The sequence below is a fragment of the Bos taurus genome, chromosome 11, assembly GCF_002263795.3.
Source record: "Bos taurus isolate L1 Dominette 01449 registration number 42190680 breed Hereford chromosome 11, ARS-UCD2.0, whole genome shotgun sequence".
NCBI classification, from domain to species: Eukaryota; Metazoa; Chordata; class Mammalia; order Artiodactyla; family Bovidae; genus Bos; species Bos taurus.
In genome coordinates, this window is record NC_037338.1 from 72,175,575 (window position 1) to 72,193,693 (window position 18,119).

General features: G+C 48.9%; 2 protein-coding genes across 3 annotated transcripts in view; one reads left to right on the forward strand and one right to left on the reverse strand.

Annotated features, from left to right (window-relative positions):
* GCKR (glucokinase regulator) overlaps window positions 1-11,119 on the reverse strand; it is a 30,244-nt gene extending 19,125 nt beyond the window's left edge. Inside the window, 17 exon segments of the mRNA XM_015473563.3 lie at window positions 292-370; window positions 697-791; window positions 1,031-1,133; window positions 1,773-1,930; window positions 3,241-3,346; window positions 5,596-5,646; window positions 5,648-5,688; window positions 6,679-6,680; window positions 7,168-7,219; window positions 7,407-7,473; window positions 7,782-7,812; window positions 7,815-7,845; window positions 8,229-8,303; window positions 9,126-9,194; window positions 9,371-9,465; window positions 9,468-9,508; window positions 9,820-11,119. Coding sequence (XP_015329049.1) covers window positions 292-370; window positions 697-791; window positions 1,031-1,133; window positions 1,773-1,930; window positions 3,241-3,346; window positions 5,596-5,646; window positions 5,648-5,688; window positions 6,679-6,680; window positions 7,168-7,219; window positions 7,407-7,473; window positions 7,782-7,812; window positions 7,815-7,845; window positions 8,229-8,303; window positions 9,126-9,194; window positions 9,371-9,465; window positions 9,468-9,508; window positions 9,820-9,881 — 1,158 coding nt within the window. The 5' untranslated portion in view covers window positions 9,882-11,119.
* A 3,101-nt stretch (window positions 11,120-14,220) lies between these two features.
* Window positions 14,221-17,343, forward strand: FNDC4 (fibronectin type III domain containing 4). Of its 2 annotated transcripts, none has more exons than XM_024999241.2 (7): window positions 14,221-14,569; window positions 14,760-14,904; window positions 14,991-15,106; window positions 15,354-15,558; window positions 16,036-16,125; window positions 16,435-16,559; window positions 16,730-17,343. In XM_024999241.2, the coding sequence occupies exons 2-7, from the start codon at window positions 14,784-14,786 to the stop codon at window positions 16,763-16,765; spliced, it is 693 nt and encodes a 230-aa protein (XP_024855009.1). In that variant the 5' UTR covers window positions 14,221-14,569; window positions 14,760-14,783; the 3' UTR covers window positions 16,766-17,343. The 2 variants fall into 2 exon arrangements, with proteins under 2 accessions (XP_024855009.1, NP_001095794.1); NM_001102324.1 differs by having other exon boundaries at window positions 14,545-14,569; window positions 14,763-14,904; window positions 16,730-17,341.
* The last annotated feature ends 776 nt before the right edge of the window (window positions 17,344-18,119 follow it).

Consider the following 18,119-nt stretch of genomic DNA (forward strand, 5'->3'; position numbering starts at 1 on the left):
TTATCTACAGATGTACAATAAAAAACCAAGACTCAAAGAAGTAAAAAGTGTTTTGCTCAAGATGACGCAGCTGATGGAAGAGCTCTGGATTAGAGCCAGGTTACGGGGGTGAATTCAGAGCTTCCCACACTGTCTCCATGCTGCCCCAAAGCCTCATGACCTTTAACCCATTTCCCCTTCTCTAGAAAGGAATCCCATAATATTCCCCTATCTGTTTCCACCTTCCTCTTTTTCCCACCCTCTGCACACTAGTTATCTTCCCAACTTCCCCACATCCCATCATCTTTCCACCTGGTTGATAAGCTCAGCCGCCAGGTTAAACATGCCACTGCGATCAGCAATGAGAGAGCCATGGACATCTCGGAAATCTAGGAAATCAGGGAGAGAGGAGTGAGAGGCTTCATAGGAGAGGAAGGTTCCAGGCTTGGAAGGTGTCAGTGGGACTGGGAGGAAAGTGGCAAGCGGGCTGCAGGGTGTGGAGTAACACACATGGGAGGCCATAGCTAAGCAAGGGATCAAGGACTGAGTGAAGGTTCAAAAGAAGGAGCATTTGACTGAATGCCTATCTAGATAGAGCAGGATGAACACTGAATAAGGCGCCCCGCCATGGGTTGGAGTAGGAAAGAATTTGGATAGCAGACCGATTGGTTTGGATCAGGAAGAATCAGGAGGAAAGTCTGGACAGGAGTCCCATCGGCACCAAAGGTATGCATGCACTCTACTCCATCCATGATGGCAATGATGCCCAGGGTCTGCCAGCCAACCAGGTACACTTGGCCTTTCTCACCAGGCTGAGTATGGGTCAGAGGTCAGGACGTGAGAGGAGCGATCACAGTGAAAAAAGTTCAGAGATCAGAGAAAAATACAAATGGAAGAGCATAGGAATAAATGAACCAAAAGCCTATCCTGACCCTCTAACACACAGGTCCCCATCCCTAGAACTTCTCATATTAACATATCCCATAGAGTCTCCGCTGCTTTCAGAACATTCTCTGCCCAAGCCACTTCCCCCCTCCAAATATATATCTACATACCTGCTGCTGGCCTGTTTCATCAGGGTGGTGATCTTGGGGCTTTGACCATAGGTCACCTGAGAAGCCCACTTAAATGTCTGCAGGATTTCCAAAAGGCATCTGGGAGAAAGGTGACCATCTCCCAGGGCAGGCCCAGTGCACCCTTCAGAAAACCCAGGTCCCTCCCATGCAATTCAAGGGAAGGCACAATTCCCTTGAAACTAAGTTCTGCTGGTCCCTGATGGAGGTGCAGGAATAAGGGCCAGATTGCGTTCAAGAAGGGCAGGAAGGGCTTTGGTGGGAAGACTAAAGAGCAGAGAGTGGGAGAGAGCATCCAGAGCACTGAGAGGAGGATGGGATCAGAGAGTTGACGAGGAGGTAAGTGAACCACATGGAAGCCAGGCAAGAGACCCTGGGGAGGGGAGCAGGCACACAGCAATATGACCTCTACCCCACATGGCCTGGACCATCCCCAAAGCAAAGATTCTCAGAAGCCACGTTAGCTTTGGATGTCCCAGGTGGGCACAGGGATCAGGTCTGGACAGGAGAAACCCAGGGTCCATTGGGAACAAGCCAGGTGCCGTGACCGTGTCATGGGACCACCAGTGTCCCCATCCAGCTCCCTTCTCAGGGAAGGACCAACAGGGCCCCAGTCTTGGTGCTAAGCCCAGTCTCCAGGTCTGGATATGCCATTCCTCCATCTGCACTGTCCCCCCAGCTGCCCGACTCTCATCTCTCTCTGGTCCAGATCCTCCCTACCTTGGAGATGCTGCAATGCCCCATCTACAATGGTCCACAGTCTTGTGGGCTGCTGGCAACAGGGCTTCCAGAAGGATGTTAGTGGTGCTTCTACTTTTCATCCAGAAGGAGTCACTGAGGCCCTCAGGTTGGGGAGTGATGATGGCACCCAGGAGAATCTGGGAGTGGAAAGAGGGTCCTGGAGTTTATTAGTTAGTGACCACTGTGTGTGCAGTCTGCTTACAGTGGCTCTTGGACATGTGCTCTGGTTAGTGGCCACTCCACAGGTATTTGTAGGACTAGTGGCCCCCAGTGTGCTGTGAGGAGGAACGCTGGGTTGAGAGCTTAACTGAGAGAAGAGGAGAGAGAAAGAGCCCCACTCTGGTCATTTCTATGGTACTTTCAGGACTTTGGAGACAAAGCCAGAATAATGAGTCTTCCATTACTTGGGGATAAGGGTTTTCAGAGAGGATTTTTCTTTTTCCCAAGAACTTTCTCCCCACTACATCCTCCCCTTTTTAAATAGCAGTTTACTAATCCAGACACCACATTTCCTGTTCTTTGGACAGACCGATGAAGCAGCCATAACATGATATGTGACATGACACACCAAACAGATAAAGAGATAACAGCAAAGAGAATGATAAAAAGAAGAGTTTGAGAAAAGGAGATTAAAAGTAAATAATTGCAGAGAGGAGGAGAGATGAGTCCCTGGGAGATGAAACATACAGAACTTGTGGGTGATATGGAATTCCTGCCTTCCAATCTCGCAGAAGGAAGGTCAAGGAAATGTCACAGACGTGCCCATCCCTGGCAGAGAGGATCAGGGATTTGGTTAAGGTACTTTGTAAGGTGAAAAGAAGAGGAGATGATGCTAGTGAGATGCAGTCACAATCCAGAGACAAAAGGAACAGGAGCACAGGAGACTTAGAAAGTCCAAGTCAATTTTGGAGACTTTTAGAAAGGCAGAAGAATGAAACTGCATGCCATTGTTTTTAAAATCCCATATTTGAAATTTAAACATATAAAAGAGACATAAAGCAGTTCACCAGTCTACTTGATACTTTCTATATGGTAAGATCTACTGGAGAAGGAAATGGCAACTCAGTCCAGTATTTCTGTCTGGAGAATACCCACAGAGGAACCTGGCAGGCTACAACCACGGGGTTGCCAAGAGTTGGACATGACTGAAGGAACTTAGCAAAACAACACTCACACACACAGATGCAAAAGAATGTCTTTAAATAGAAACTTCCCCTAGACCATTTAGGTCTTTAACAATTACTGATTTAAGAGACAGGGCCAGAACGGAAATAACACATCTTAAGACGAAAAACAAAATGAGAAAATAGGATGTGATTTACAACATTTCAGTAGACACACAATGCCAGGAATCCAGACAAGATGTAACAGAAGCTAAAATCAGAGGCCCTCGATGGCAAACCATCCTGAGTTGGGGGCAAGAGGTAGGGGCAGTGGCAGATCTCACCCTAGTTGCAGGATTGAGCACAAAAGCTTCCTGTTTCTCTTGCAGTTTCTGCATCTGCTCTGCTATTTGTCAGAATGTTGAACTCCAGTCTTCAGTGGGATCATTTTTAGGGCCCAAAGAGAGACAGAGGGGGGATTGTCTGTAAGAACCTAAAGGAAGGACCTCAGATGGGAATCGAGATCAGAGACCACATTGGGATTGGGGTCAGAGGTCTACAATTTCCTAGAGAGATGTGCTTTGATGCCCACAGGAGCACTGTGTCCCTGAACCTCAAGGATGAGGGTTAAAACATTCAGCAACTGAAGCCCAGAACAAAACCGACACTCCAGTGTAAAGTTCCAGCCTGAGACCAGAACTTCCTCATGACCTGGTCCTTCCACAGGTCTCATTGCCATGACCACACTAGCTACACCCTCTGCAGGTACCTTAGAGAATGCCCATCAACCAAATGTCATAATCACCACCTATTCAGTTTTAGGGTCCATCAGAAGCTTTTCCCATTCCTGGAAATATATTCTGGAAATCTCTCCAAATAGTGAACCCCTCACTAGCTGAAGTTCCTACTGAGAGAACCAAGCTACAAGGTCTGAAGTATAGCACCTAACAGTTGGGAACCTCCCTTGAGTAAGTTAATCAGGAACAAGACAAAGAGTGGATGAGGAGAGCAACAGGTTTGTTATCTGCTTAGGTGCAACCACAGAATCTCAAAGAATGGGGATCTTCTGTGGTTGGCTCTCCAGGCTTTGAAAGGGGATAATTTGGGAACTACTCACCATGGCAAGAACTCAAAAAGTTATTTCTGTCTATGGCTTCCCTAACTTCCTCTTTTCATTGCATTCCAGAAAGGTTCTCTCCCTTCTTGAACTATTTTAATATTTTTTTCATCTGCATTACTTCTGGGTCAAACAAGTTTCATATGTTATATACCTACTGGGTAAAGTGTTTTCTATAACTTGTCCTCAAACTACTTCTGAAACTTTCTACAGACCTCAGACAGAGGAGACCTAAGCAGAGAGAGGAGAGTGTTTACTGTGTGGTTGAAAACTGAGATTCCCAGACGTGGCTGATCATCAAAATCACCTGGGGAGGTTTGTTTTTGGTTTTTGTTTTTGTTTTAATAATTACCCATTTCTGGATTCCATGCCCACTCTGAGAATCTGCCTCAGAAGTTCTGGAGTGGAGCCTCCAAATCTGTATTTTTAAAAAGCTTCCCAGACGACTCTGAAGATCAGCCAAGTTTGGGAGCCACTGATTTAAGGAACAACTGGAAGATCTCCACGCCTACATTGTTTGAAATCCTTCATTTCACTTAGTCACAGTGCCTGAAATTAGCATCCACTGCAGCAGAAACATTTTTGGTAAAGGAAGGTCCTCCATTAAAAGAGATCATTTATACCTTCATGTGAATTACACCACATGCCTGGAATCTGAGAGTTGAAAAAGTCTCCAAAAGAACTCAGCTGTCCCTCTCCCCAAGACCACCACCAGATACACAAAGCAACTGTTGAGTAATCAACAAGCCTTTGCTAAAATACCTCCAGTGACAGGAAACCCTCCACTTCTTCAAGAGGCCCACTCCAATGGTTTATTTAGCAGAGTTTCCCCAACCTGGCTGTACATCAGAATCTCCAAGGATGCTTCCAAAATTCAGATATTTCAGGACCTTACCTCAAGCCTACATCAGACCTCTCCTACAAAAATCTCTCTTACGTTTTTTTAATACTCTCAAGGCAGTGCATCCACAGAATTACAATTAAGCATTATTGGTTTAATATGCTGACCTTCTTGAGCTCAAAGTGGCCGTTTAGACAGAGAATAAGAGGGAGGTCATTTGGAGGCACAGGGATCTCGGGAAAGGGGAACAGGATGGGGATGTGAGTAGCCAGAGAGGGACCCAAGGGGCTTGTGGAATGAAGGAGAAAGGGCTCTAAAATAATCAAAATAGGTAAAGGAGAGAGAGTAGGCGGCTAGTCAGCACTCACTACTTCTTCTTTGAAAAGAGGCTTGGGGCCCACAGCAGATGAAAGTACTGGTCTTTGTGGGATCATTTTCCTGAGCTCATTCTGTCCTCTGACCTGTGTTTTTCTTACCTCTTCACTCTGCTTTCAATGTATGCTTTCTTATCTATCCTTTGTAAGCTGCCTTCAGTCCTTTCTGAAATGAGAGAACAAACCAACCGACCAACCAAAAGCTTTCTAAGCTAGAAACACCCTTTTTTTACTTTTTTATTCTGAGATTTGGTGAACAAGGCTATGTTCGCCCTGCCCTCTCTTGTGATCGTCCTGTAATTTTCACAGGTTCCCTCCCAACCTCCCCCGGGGCTCTGGACATGACTTTTCACTACAGAAGGCTCACCTGGCCATGCTTAATGGGTTGAAACCAACCAGGACTGGCAAAAAAGTCTGGGTTATCCACGCAGTAGTTCATCTGGCCGGCCAAAAAAGGAGCCTAGAGAGGGAGGAGGGCACCATGAGGGGGTTACTCTGGCGCTGCCCGGGGCCCATGTGCATCAGAATACCCCCAAATGCTTGTTTAAATGCAATTTCCTGGGCCCAGTTAAAATCTACTGGATCTGAATTTGAAGGAGAGAACCCCATGAACCTACTTTTTTGTATTATTATTTTTATTTTTGGCTGCACTATGTAGCTTGCAGAATCTTAGTTCCCCAACCAAGGACTGAACTGCGGCCCCCAGCAGTGGAAGCACTGAGTCTTAACCACTGGACCACCAGGGAATCCTTTGGACCTATGTTTTTTTAATTTTCTTTTTCTTTAAAATTTTACTTATTTATTTTTGGCTCTGCTGGGTCTTTGTTGTTGTGAGGGCTTTTCTCCAGCTGCAGCAAGCAGGGGCTACTCCCCAGTTGTAGTGCACAAGCCCCTTACCATGGTGGCTTCTCCGGTTGGGGAGCACGGGTTCCAGGGCTTGCAGGCCTCAGTAATTGCAGCAAATGAGTTCAGCAGCTGCAGCTCCCGGCTCCAGAGCACAGGCTCAACAGTTGCGGTGCACAAGCCCAGCCTCTCCGCTGCACTGGGATCCTCCCTGATCAGGGATCTAACCCACGTCTCCTGCATTGGTAGGCAGATTCTTCACCACTGAGCCACCAGGGAAGCCCTGGACTTAACATTTTTAACAAGTTCCCCTGAGAAATCTGGAGGAAAGTTTGAACATACTGAACTGAAAGCTTCATGAGGTCAGTGTCCTGCTCTCCTCACGTACCTCATTTCACATCCAGCCCTTGCTGGGGTCCAGGCTCTGCTGAGTGAATCCTGAGTCAGAGTCAGAGCTGTGGAGCTGAGAGGAAACTTGGGGTCCTCTAGCCCAGTGCTTCTCAAACTACCTGGGAATCTTGTTAAAATGCAGAATCAGGCTCAGTAAATCCCAGGTGGGGAGGCCTGATATTCTGCATTTCTAACAAACCCTGGGTAATACTGGTGCTGCTGGTGTAAGGACCACACTTTAAGTAGCAAGGGACTAGTCCTGGGTCAGCTTTTTCTGCAGAGAGCCAGAAGGCAAATTTTTTAGGCTTTCTGGGCCCTATGACCTCTGTTCCACAACTCAGTCTTTAAAGCATGAGAGTGGCCATGGACAATATGTAAACATAAATGGCTGTTTCAATAAAACTTTATTTACAAAAACAGGCAGCAGTTGGACTGACCTACCAACATAGTTGACTGACCCCTGGACTTCTCTGTTTTGGTTGTGGAATGGATTGGTACACAGTTATTCTAAGATAGGATCCCTTCCCCTTGATCCACATGCATACAACTGGATCCTAATTAATCATAAAATCAAACTTCTTTATGCAAATCCTTTCTGTTTTCGAGCTAAATCTACATAAATCCTGTCAATGTCTCTTCCATGCTATTCCACTCCTATGCCTGCTTTCCTGTAAAATTGATCCACACAACCCATCTTCATTCTCACAGAGTCCCACCGAAGCGCCGGTGACAATCACCCTCTTCTTCCCAGCAGCCACCTAGGAGGGGAGGCCACCAAGAGGATTCCAGATACAAACCTACTGTGAGGATGTCAGGGCAGGGATTTGGGTGGGGGAGGGGTGGGAGAGGTGGGGGATGGGCTTTGGCTGGATATTGGGGCTTTGATGTTCCCATGGGAAGGAATGGACAGAGGTCTCTGGCTGAGTGTCAGTGGAAAACACAGACCTTCTTCAGTTCCTCAATCCTGTCCAGGGCACTATATTCTGTCCCCTCCCTAGAGGCCACCACAGACCTAAAAGGACACATGCAAGGTCAGTGGCACTGCTTGGGAAGCAGCAGCCTATGGTTTATTAAGGCTGCTCCGGAGAGGAGGAAATGAAGGGGAAACGACCACTGAGGAGCACCTCCTATTTGTTGGGCACCATGATGAACACTCGGTAGGGGTGAAAAGCTTGAAATACCTAGGAGGGTTAGTCAGGCAACAGAAGAATGCAAAGTGGAAAGCAAACTGACACAATCTCTGCCTAAAAGCATTCAAATTCAATTTCTAAAAGACGTTCTTCAGGTCAAGCACAGTAGTCATAGGCCAACTTGGCTTACCTGTCGCCTCCTGCATTGAGGTAGGTTTCTATCCTAGACCTTTCATCAGCTGGTTAAAGGAGACCTGCCAAGGGGGAGACAACATGAAGTAGTAAAGACAGGGAAGGAACAATTATCTTGGGTTCGCAACACCTGGAAAGGAGAGGCTGTATAATGATTCTCTTAGGTTAGTGTTTAGCCAGTGCTGCTTGGAATCTGACACTTAAAGACACTGCTTGGAGACGACTGACTGGGGGTGTGTGGGCCATAGAGACACTGGCAATGGACTGGTGGGGCTCAGATGGGCTTGGAAGAAATGGGGCTCCGTAGCAAGATCTAGCTTTCAGAGAAGAAAGAGAGTCAGAGCTGGAGGGAGTCTGCCTGGGAGTTGAGCCATGATGAGCTTTATGGTCCTGAGGGTCACCCCAAGAAGGCAGAGAGAGCAAAACCGGGGACTGAAATACTCACGGACATGAGGAATGCCATCCTGCCAGAGGTGCCCCCTCCACTCAGCACCACCAGCCCCCCACCCACCCCAGGCTCCTGAGAAAAGAAAAACGCCTAGGTCTCCCGGCCCCAGCCCATTGGGGAAAGTATGCTTTCTTCTTTGTCAGTAAGAGAACTCTCCTGTTATCACAAAAGTGAACAGAACACACAGAGTGCCGTGCAGTAGAAAGAACCTTGGATTTGAGAAACTTCATTCTGACCCAAAACTCTTGCTTAGCTACTTATTCAAACCCTTACTTAATCCAAAAAAGGACTGAAAGCAGCTTTGTCCTAGATAGGTAGGTAGGTAGATAGAAGTGCATTATCCAGCAAGTATTAGTTGGGTGTATTTGGGCAAGCTACTATGGGCTTCCCTGGTAGCTCAGTTGGTAAAGAATCTGCCTGTAGTGCAGGAAACCTGGGATCAATCCCTGGGTTGGGAAGATTCCCCTGGAGAAGGAAATGGCAACCCAATCCAGCATTCTTGCTTGGAAAATCCTATGGACAGAATCCTATGGACAGAGGAGCCTGGTGAGCTACAGTCCAAGAGGTTACAAGAGTTGGACATGACTTAGAGACTAAACCACGACCACTATGATTATCTTAAGTCTTCGTTTTCCCATCTGAAAAAAAAAATGGAGATAATAACACCAATTTTACAGGTTTTTGTGAAGCTAATGGATGTGAAAGTGCATGGTCAATCATAAAGTAGTATGCAACAATATTTATTATAATTACTATTGATTGGTAAGATGACAATAAGGATCCAAGAGGGAGGACTGGAAGAAAGGAGGACCAAAGTCTATAAAAGTGAAACAAGAAAATAGAAATGTAGAGGGAAACACAGATTTAAGCAGGGAGGAGATGGAAAGCTGGTACCTTCAGCACTTTCTGAACTTTTTCAGCCACTTGTTCCATGGTGGTCAGAGTTGACTCGTTGTAAAGTCGCTGGAGGCAACAGGTAGGCATCAGCAGCCAAAGAAAGGACAGTGGACTGGGGGTGGGGGGTGGAGAGGCTCTCAGGGTTTCAAAAATAAGGAACCATGGCCTGAGAGGGCAGAGGCTGAGGTGGGGTTGGGGCTGGCGTCTTTATTTGCAGTGTCCAGGGGGTGGGTCTGGGTCACCTGGTATGTGGGCATGACTTGCCCCTCCTCCTGGAAGAGCTCAGCATCACATTGCATTTGCTCAGCATCAGCTTTGTCCAGATCCCGGGTCAATGATTTGACTTCGCTGTGATTGGCAGGGCTGCCTCATACCCAGACGAGGAGAGGGAAGCGGGGACAAGGGTAAGGGCAGGGAGCCAAAGCTTCATTCACGCCTGCTGGAGGTGGGAGTGGCTGCAGGCACAGTGTTGAGACAAACATACACACATGCGCGTGTGTGCGCGCGCGCGCACACACGCACGCACACAGCATTTAGCCGGCAGTTGGTACTCTGGGCCTATCAAGGAAAGAAAATCAGGGAGGAAGATAGGAAGGAGGGCAGGAACAGCAGAAACTCAGGGGGAAGGGAAGCCTAGAACAGACAGGATTCTAGGAATCAGCACAGAAGGCCAACATGGGGAAAGTGTCTCACCTCCCACTTGCCAGGCTCCGGGGTCTCAGTCACAAGTTGAAACCATTTTGTGCCCGGCATGGTCTGATGCTGTGGACACACTGTCTTGCGTGCCTTTTCAGCCACACAACCCCTTGTGTCACACTGACTGTTCTTCCAGTTGGCAGGGCCTTACCTGAAGCACAATCAGTTCAGTTGCTCAGTGGAGTTCAGTTGCTCAGTGGAGTCCAACTCTTTGTGACCCCATGGACTGCAGCATGCCAGGCTTCCTTGTCCATCACCAACTCCCAGAGCTTGCTCAAACTCAGGTCCACTGAGTCAGTGATGCCATCCGACCATCTCATCAGGCACAGTGATAATGAGGCACAGTACCCTGGCCTCTCTGAACACCCTCCTCTGAACACCTCTGCCTGCATCCTTTCCTGATCACTAGTCCCCCAGCCCTCTGGTCACCCCCAGGGAACTCCCCAGGTCCCTCTCTAGAGGCACCCAGAGTCCCCAGCCTCTGCTTTGCTCCTGAAGAGGAAGACCCAAGGTTCATTACTCTTGCCCTTCAGACAATGGCCTCTTCTCTGGGAGGGCCTGGAGCCTGGAAGGACAATACTCAGGCCCAGGGCAGAGAGAATTCCTGGGCATCAGTGCTCTGGAACTAGGTGCATCAGGAAGCCAGAGATCAGGGTCCTCAGGGTCAGCAAAGGTCAGAAAACCAGGTCACACAGTCCTCCCTGATCACACAGTCCTCCCTGCCCCACATACTCCATTTCACTCTCCTCTCAGAAAGAAGGCAACAGAAGCTTCAGAGCCCCAGGGGTGCACACGCTGAACTGGATATTACAGGGGAAAGGGCCACAGAAATAGAAATACTGCAGTGAGAATTAGAAACCAAAGTATCTGCCCTAAATACAAGTTTAGCCAACATTTATTTACACTGAACAATGCACTTTTCACATACAGTATCTCATTTGATACGTTAAGAAGATGATATTGAAAAGAAAGAAATAATGCCATTTGCATCTAGAGATTATCTTACTAAGTGAAGTAAGTCAGACAAAGATAGAATCTTATACGTGGAATCTAAAAAGAAAATGATACAAATGAACTTACAAAATGGATAAAGACTCACAGATAAAGAAAACAAACTTATGGTTACCAAAGGGTAAAGGAGGGGAGGGATAAATTAGGAGTTTGGGATTAACAGACACACACTACTGTAAATAAAATAGATAAACAATAAAGACCTACTATATAGCACAGGGAACTATATTCAATATCTTGTGATAACCTATAAAGGAATATATATTAATGTGACACAATGAAGTTGCTCAGTCGTGTCCAACTCTTCATGACCCCATGGACTGTAGCCTGTCAGGCTCCTCTCTCCATGGAATTTTCCAGGTAAGAGTACTGGAGTGGGTTGCCATTTCCTTCTCCTGGCAACCCACTGCAGTATTCTTGCTTGGGACAATTCCATGGAGAGAGGAGCCTGACAGGCTACAGTCCATGGGGTCACAAAGAGTTGGACACGACTTGACTGAGTGACTGAGCACACTGGCACATATACATATATATATATGAATCACTTTGTTATACACCTGAAACTAATACATTGTAAGTCAACTATAATGCAATTAAAAAAAGATGATTTTATTATATGTCAAGGTTGTATATTGTCACCCTGCTTATTTAACTTCTATGCAGAGTACATCACGAGAAACGCTGGGCTGGATGAAGCACAAGCTGGAATCAAGATTGCTGGGAGAAATATCAATAACCTCAGATATGCAGACAACACCACCCTCATGGCAGAAAACAAAGAATTAAAGAGCCTCTTGATGAAAGTGAAAGAGCAGAGTGAAAAAGTTAGCTTAAAACTCAACATTCAGAAAACTAAGATCATGACATCTGGTCCCACCACTTCATGGCAAATAGATGGGGAAACAATGGAAACAGTGACAGACTTTATTTTTCAGTTCAGTTCAGTTGCTCAGTCATGTCCGACTCTTTGCAACCCCATGAATCACAGCACACCAGGCCTCCCTGTCCATCACCAACTCCCGGAGTTTACCCAAACTCATGTCCATTGAGTCGGTGACACCATCCAGCCATCTCATCCTCTGTCATCCCCTTCTCCTCCTGCCCCCAATCCCTCCCAGCATCAGGGTCTTTTCCAATGAGTCAACTCTTCATATGAGGTAGCCAAAGTACTGGAGTTTCAGCTTTAGCATCATTCCTTCCAAAGAAATCCCAGGGCTGATCTCCTTTAGAATGGACTAGTTGGATCTCGTTGCAGTCCAAGGGACTCTCAAGAGTCTTCTCCAACACCACAGTTCAGAAGCATCAATTCTTCAGCGCTCAGCTTTCTTCACAGTCCAATTCTCACATCCATACACGACCACTGGAAAAACCATAGCCTTGACTAGATGGACTTTTGTTGGCAAAGTAATGTCTCTGCTTTTGAATATGCTATCTAGGTTGGTCATAACTTTCCTTCCAGGGAGTAAGCATCTTTTAATTTCATGGCTGCAGTCACCATCTGCAGTGATTTTGGAGCCCAGAAAAATAAAGTCTGACACTGTTTCCATTGTTTCCCCATCTATTTCCCATGAAGTGATGGGACCAGATGCCATGATCTTAGTTTTCTGAATGTTGGGCTTTAAGCCAACTTTTTCACTCTCCACTTTCACTTTCATCAAGAGGCTTTTTAGTTCCTCTTCACTTTCTGCCATAAGGGTGGTGTCATCTGCATATATGAGGTTATTGATATTTCTCCCGGCAATCTTGATTCCAGCTTGTGCTTCCTCCAGCCCAGCGTTTCTCATGATATACTCTGCATAGAAGTTAAATAAGCAGGGTGACAATAAACAGGGGCTCCAAAATCACTGCAGATGGTGAATGCAGCTATGAAATCAAGAAACGCGTGCTCCTTGAAAGAAAAGCTATGACCAACCTAGACAGCGAATTAAAAAGCAGAGACATTACTTTGCCAATAAAGGTCCATCCAGTCAAAGCTATGGATTTTCCAGTAGTCATGTATGGATGCGAGAGCTGGACTGTGAAGAAAGCTGAGTGCCGAAGAATTGATGCTTTTGAACTGTGGTGTTGGTGAAGACTCTTGAGAGTCCCTTGGACTTCAAGGAGATCCAACCAGTCCATCCAAAAGAAAATCAGTCCTGAATATTCATTGAAAAACTGATGCTGAAGCTGAAACTCCAATACTTTGGCTACCAGATGCAAAGAACTGACTCATTGGAAAAGACCCTGATGCTGGGAAAGATTGAAGGCAGGAGGAGAAGGGGATGACAGAGGATGAGATGGGTAGATGGCATCACCGACTATATGGACATGAGTTTCAGCAAGCTCCGGGAGTTGGTGATGGAAAGGGAAGCCTGGCGTGCTGCAGTCCATGGGGTCGAAAAGAGTAGGATACGACTCAGCAATTGAACTGAACTGATAATTCAATTTAAAAAAAAAAGGTGATATTGACATGCTCATTTTTTAGATGATGAAACTGAAGCTCAGAGAAGTTAAGTTAGTTGCTAAAGATTACACAGCAGAGAGAACTGGGACTCACACCCAGGTTCTCACTCCAGGTCTCATGCTCAACCAAAGCATGAAATAATTTAAGGATTTACATGTTTATTGAATAAATGAAGTAACTAACAAATTGGTGCAAATTAAGAATAATCTCTCTTCACACAGTGTTATGAGATTTTTAAAGATCGTTCCCCAATATTGTATCATTTGATCCTCACAGCAGCCCCGTGAGGTTTTGCATCCTCTGATTTACAGGTGGGAAACCTGAAACTTAGATTAACCTATTTGCCTAAGACCACACAGTAAGTCGCAGAGCTGAGACAGGTCGTCGCTCTTTAAATTTCCCCTATAAACCCAAAACCCTTAATAATCGCTGTATCTCCAGCTATTAACATGTCAGACACATAGAGAAAGCTCTATAAATATTTGCCTAATAAGTGGAAGAATGAATGAGAGAAGGAAGGGAATCAATATCAGATCATGAATGGGGAAGAGACTTAAAAGCTGACGCAGTCTACAAGTAGGAGATTGTCAAAATAATTATTATCTCCATGACTCTGTCCCCTCGCGCACCGAAGGTGGAGTTCCTCTTCCCAACTTGGCTAATTCCATCTGGGGAGGAGGGGCCTCTCAGATCCCGAGACCCTCGCACCTGCGTCCGGAGGGACGTCCCTTCCCCCCGACCCCCCTGCGGGGGCTCAGCAGGCGGGAGCCGGGATCAGGAGGGATGGGGGGCCCTAGAGGCCGCCAATGAGAGGGTCGTGGGAGGAGCCCCGAAAGAACCGGGTTGGGGGGGCGGTGATGACGGCGGCGAGAACCCCAGCGGGGCGGGGCGGGCCCGCACGTCCCGGCCGGGCTGCGGCTGAGCGACCGAGGCCAGCTCTGCAGAAGACGGCGGCTGGCGCGCCGGGACGGTCACATCGCGCTGCAGGGGCCGGCGGGGGCAGCCGCACTGCCTCGCGCCCCGGGGACCCAGGCCAGCTGCCAGGCCGCGAGGGCACCGCCCCCTGCTCCCGGACAGACTGCGCGGCCAGTCGGAGCTCTGGGGGCTCCGGGGCCCCGCGGCCCGCACCCGCTACGCCTCCGCTCTCTGCCCGCAGCTCGGTCCCGCGCTGCCCGCCTGGCCGGGCCCGCGCCGGGATGGGGTAGGGACAGCGCCACGGAGTCCGCGATGGGCCGCCCTCTGGGCACCGAGCAGCCCCCCGAGGCCTGACCCACCGCGAGGACCGGCGGAGGTGGGTGTGGGCAGAGCAGAGGCGCGAACTGAGGGCGCCGGGGTGCTGCGGGGGTGGGCAAGGCAAGGGGAAAGGGGGGTTCTGGGGCTGCTGTGGGGTGTGGGGAGCAGGGAGAGCAGCTGCCCGCTTGTGCTTTCTGGCAAGTCCTTGACCCCCGCCCCCCTCCCCCCCCAACTCCTGCCACCTCCAGGAGCCCCGCCTGAATGTCAAACGGATGCCCGGGTGCCTCCCAGCGGACTCGGTGGGGACCATGGCTTCACTAATGCCCCTCTCCCCATATCTAAGCCCCACGGTCCTCCTGCTGGTCAGTTGCGACCTGGGCTTTGTGCGAGCAGGTGAGTAAAAGGGGAGCAGGTGAGGAGTCACCAGAGCTAGTCTGGGGGTGGACCCTGGTAACCTGTTCACACACTGGCGCCCGTAGACCGGCCTCCGTCTCCTGTGAATGTGACAGTCACTCACCTCAGAGCCAACTCGGCCACTGTGTCCTGGGACGTCCCAGAAGGCAACATCGTCATTGGCTACTCCATTTCCCAGCAAGTATGAATCACCCTTCTGCTGCCCCAACCTGTGTCCTTGGATCTCTGAGCATTCCCTCTGGTCACCGCCCCCCACCCCCACCAGCTCCCCTCCCTGCCCTGGGAGACATGTAGCTGGGGTTCCCTGGCTCAGGCTACCCTTCCCACCCCAGTCCTCCAGAGTTCTTGGGTGTTCAAGAATCCTGGGCTAAGCCTTGTGGCCTGGGACCAGGGTGAGGCTGTCCTCCTCTCTCATCATCTCCCTGCAGCGACAGAATGGCCCTGGGCAACGTGTGATCCGAGAGGTGAACACCACGACTCGGGCCTGTGCTCTCTGGGGCCTGGCTGAAGACAGTGACTACACAGTGCAGGTCAGGAGCATCGGCCTCCGGGGAGAAAGCCCCCCAGGGCCGAGGGTGCACTTCCGAACTCTCAAGGGGTCTGACCGGCTACCCTCCAACAGCTCAAGCCCAGGTGAGAGTTTCGATTATTCCTCACCCCCTAAAGCTTTGGATTCTCTGAGTGTTTACCTGGTCTTTGGCCTCCTGTTTACTTCCGCAAAGCAAGCAGCAGTCTAGCTTAGATGAGTAGAAGGATGATATAATTCACTGTACTGCCAGGAAAGGAAGGAAAGCAGGTTGGCAGGAGACTGAGTTTAGACAGGCTGGTAAGGAATTGTTTGGGGGGAAGGGCTTTAAATCTTCCTTTTACCCAGCCTCAGTTCATTGCAGCTGCAGCCTGCATGAGTGAGCACCTGACCTGCAGCCCTCCTGCTGTTTGGTCTCTAACCACCTGTCCACCAGCAGCTTCCCAGAGAGGGGCTACCAGCAACGGTGCTGCGACAGGTTACACTGGCTCTAATCCCCAGCATCTCCATCCTGAACTGTCTACACAGGCATAGCTCTCTAGTTGCTCCCCAGAACCTGGGGTCTGTCTTCTTTTCCTTCTCAGGTGACATCACAGTGGAGGGTCTGGATGGAGAGCGACCACTGCAGACGGGGGAGGTGGTCATCATTGTGGTGGTGTTGCTCATGTGGGCTGGTGAGTAAGCAGCTGGATGGGGCATAGTGGATTGAGTGGGGCTGAGTGAAGGTGGGAGTTGGTGAAGGTTGTCAGGAAAAAACAGGGTGAGAACAACGGTGTGGGGAGATAAGCAGGAAAAGTTTGAAGAAAGGGAGAGGAGGCTGTTGGGAGCCCAGAGAGGATGATGAAGAATGTAATGTGCATGGGAAACAGGAATTCAAAGATTTTCTTCTTTGATTTTCTAGAAACAGTGGGTATGTCACTGCCCTTCAGGGCTATGAGTGGGGAGGTCAGGATCAAGGCTCAGATTGTATGATTGTGTTTCAGCTGTAATCGGGCTATTCTGCCGTCAGTATGACATCATCAAGGACAATGACTCCAACAACAACCCCAAGGAGAAGGGGAAGGGACCGGAACAGAGTCCTCAGGGAAGGCCAGTGGGGACAAGACAGGTGATGTGGGGCCAGTGAGGGCGGGAAGGGGGTTGGGGGTTGTGTCTAGAAGTATCGAGGGAAAGGGAGAAGGGTCATAGAGGGGCAGGAGAAGAGGGAGAATGGAAATTTGGGATGGAGGAAACTATCACTTTCCTGAAATTAGAGACTCAGGCCATCTTCTTTCACAGAAAAAGTCACCATCCATCAATACTATTGACGTATGAGAGAAGAAGCAGAACCAGAAGACGGATGCACTAATAATCTGGGGCTGGGGCTGGGGTCAGGGAGAGCCCAAGATGGTGATCTGCCCAAGACTGAAGGATCCCACAGTTTCCCAGAGGGTAATGGCATTCCCACAATCTCAGGCCTGGTATCCATCCTCTTTCCACTGTGAGCAGGGCCAGAAGGTAGGTCTGTTAGGCTCTGAGCCCCTGGACCTGGGGAGTGGATATCAGATGGGATATATCCTTCCACCCCCCAGGTCCAGAGGAGAGTCACTTGTTCAACCCTATCCCATTAGGTCCCAAATGGGGCCCCCATTTCACCTGCATCAGGACCCTTGGCATCCCCAGCTGCCCCCACATCTTGCCTCCGGGTCTCAGAGAGCAGTATTTCTGTGGGTACTCCCCCTCCCCCAGAAAATAAAAAGAACTGTCTGGGTCTGGAGGCAGACGCTGCACTGCACTACTCCAACGTCTTCCATGGAGCCTCAGGTGCTCCCCCTCTCACGGGCAGCCCCTCCAGCTGCTGGTGGTCTCACCCCTTGGACATTTTTCCAATAAAGGTTCTTGGACAAACTGCAGCTGACTGTATGCAATACTGTCTAGTATGCTGAAAGACACTTCTCCACTGCCTCTCCCCTGACCACAAGGGCCTCTCACACCACCACTACCAACTTGACAGGAGCAGACACTTATTTGAAGGTGTTTGCTTTGATTCTTCAGTCTAGAATGGGTGGAGAGGGGCCAGAAAGGGGCATAGAAAACTAGGGCCCTCGATTCTTTTGCTTTATTGGGTAAGAAGGAGGAGCAGGGAGAAAAAATGGAGGATATAAATTCTTTGTGCACCAGTGGAAAATAAAGTTATGTTACATGAGAGGGCCAGGAGCCTTTTTATCTTCACTGCCCACATTGGCAGCCCAACTCTTCATCATTTATTCCACTGACTTCATCAACCCTGAGCTAGTAATCAGTAAAGGACTGAACAGGGTTTTGGAACAAATGAAAGATTAATGGATCCCCGGGGGGCAAAGTGTTCCTCTCCTGTGCATTTCTGTGCCTATTTTTCCCTGTCCTTGCTTTCCCTTTTGTCTGTCTGTATGTCTCTCTGTTCGTTCTGCTGCTGCTGCTAAGTCACTTCAATCGTGTCCGACTCTGTGTGACCGCATAGATGTCAGCCCACCAGGCTCTGCCATCCCTGGGATTCTCCAGGCAAGAACACTGGAGTGGGTTGCCATTTCCTTCTCCAATGCATGAAAGTGAAAAGTAAAAGGGAAGTCGCTCAGTCATGTCCGACTCTTAGCGACCCCATGGACTGCAGCCTACCAGGCTCCTCCATCCATGGGATTTTCCAGGCAAG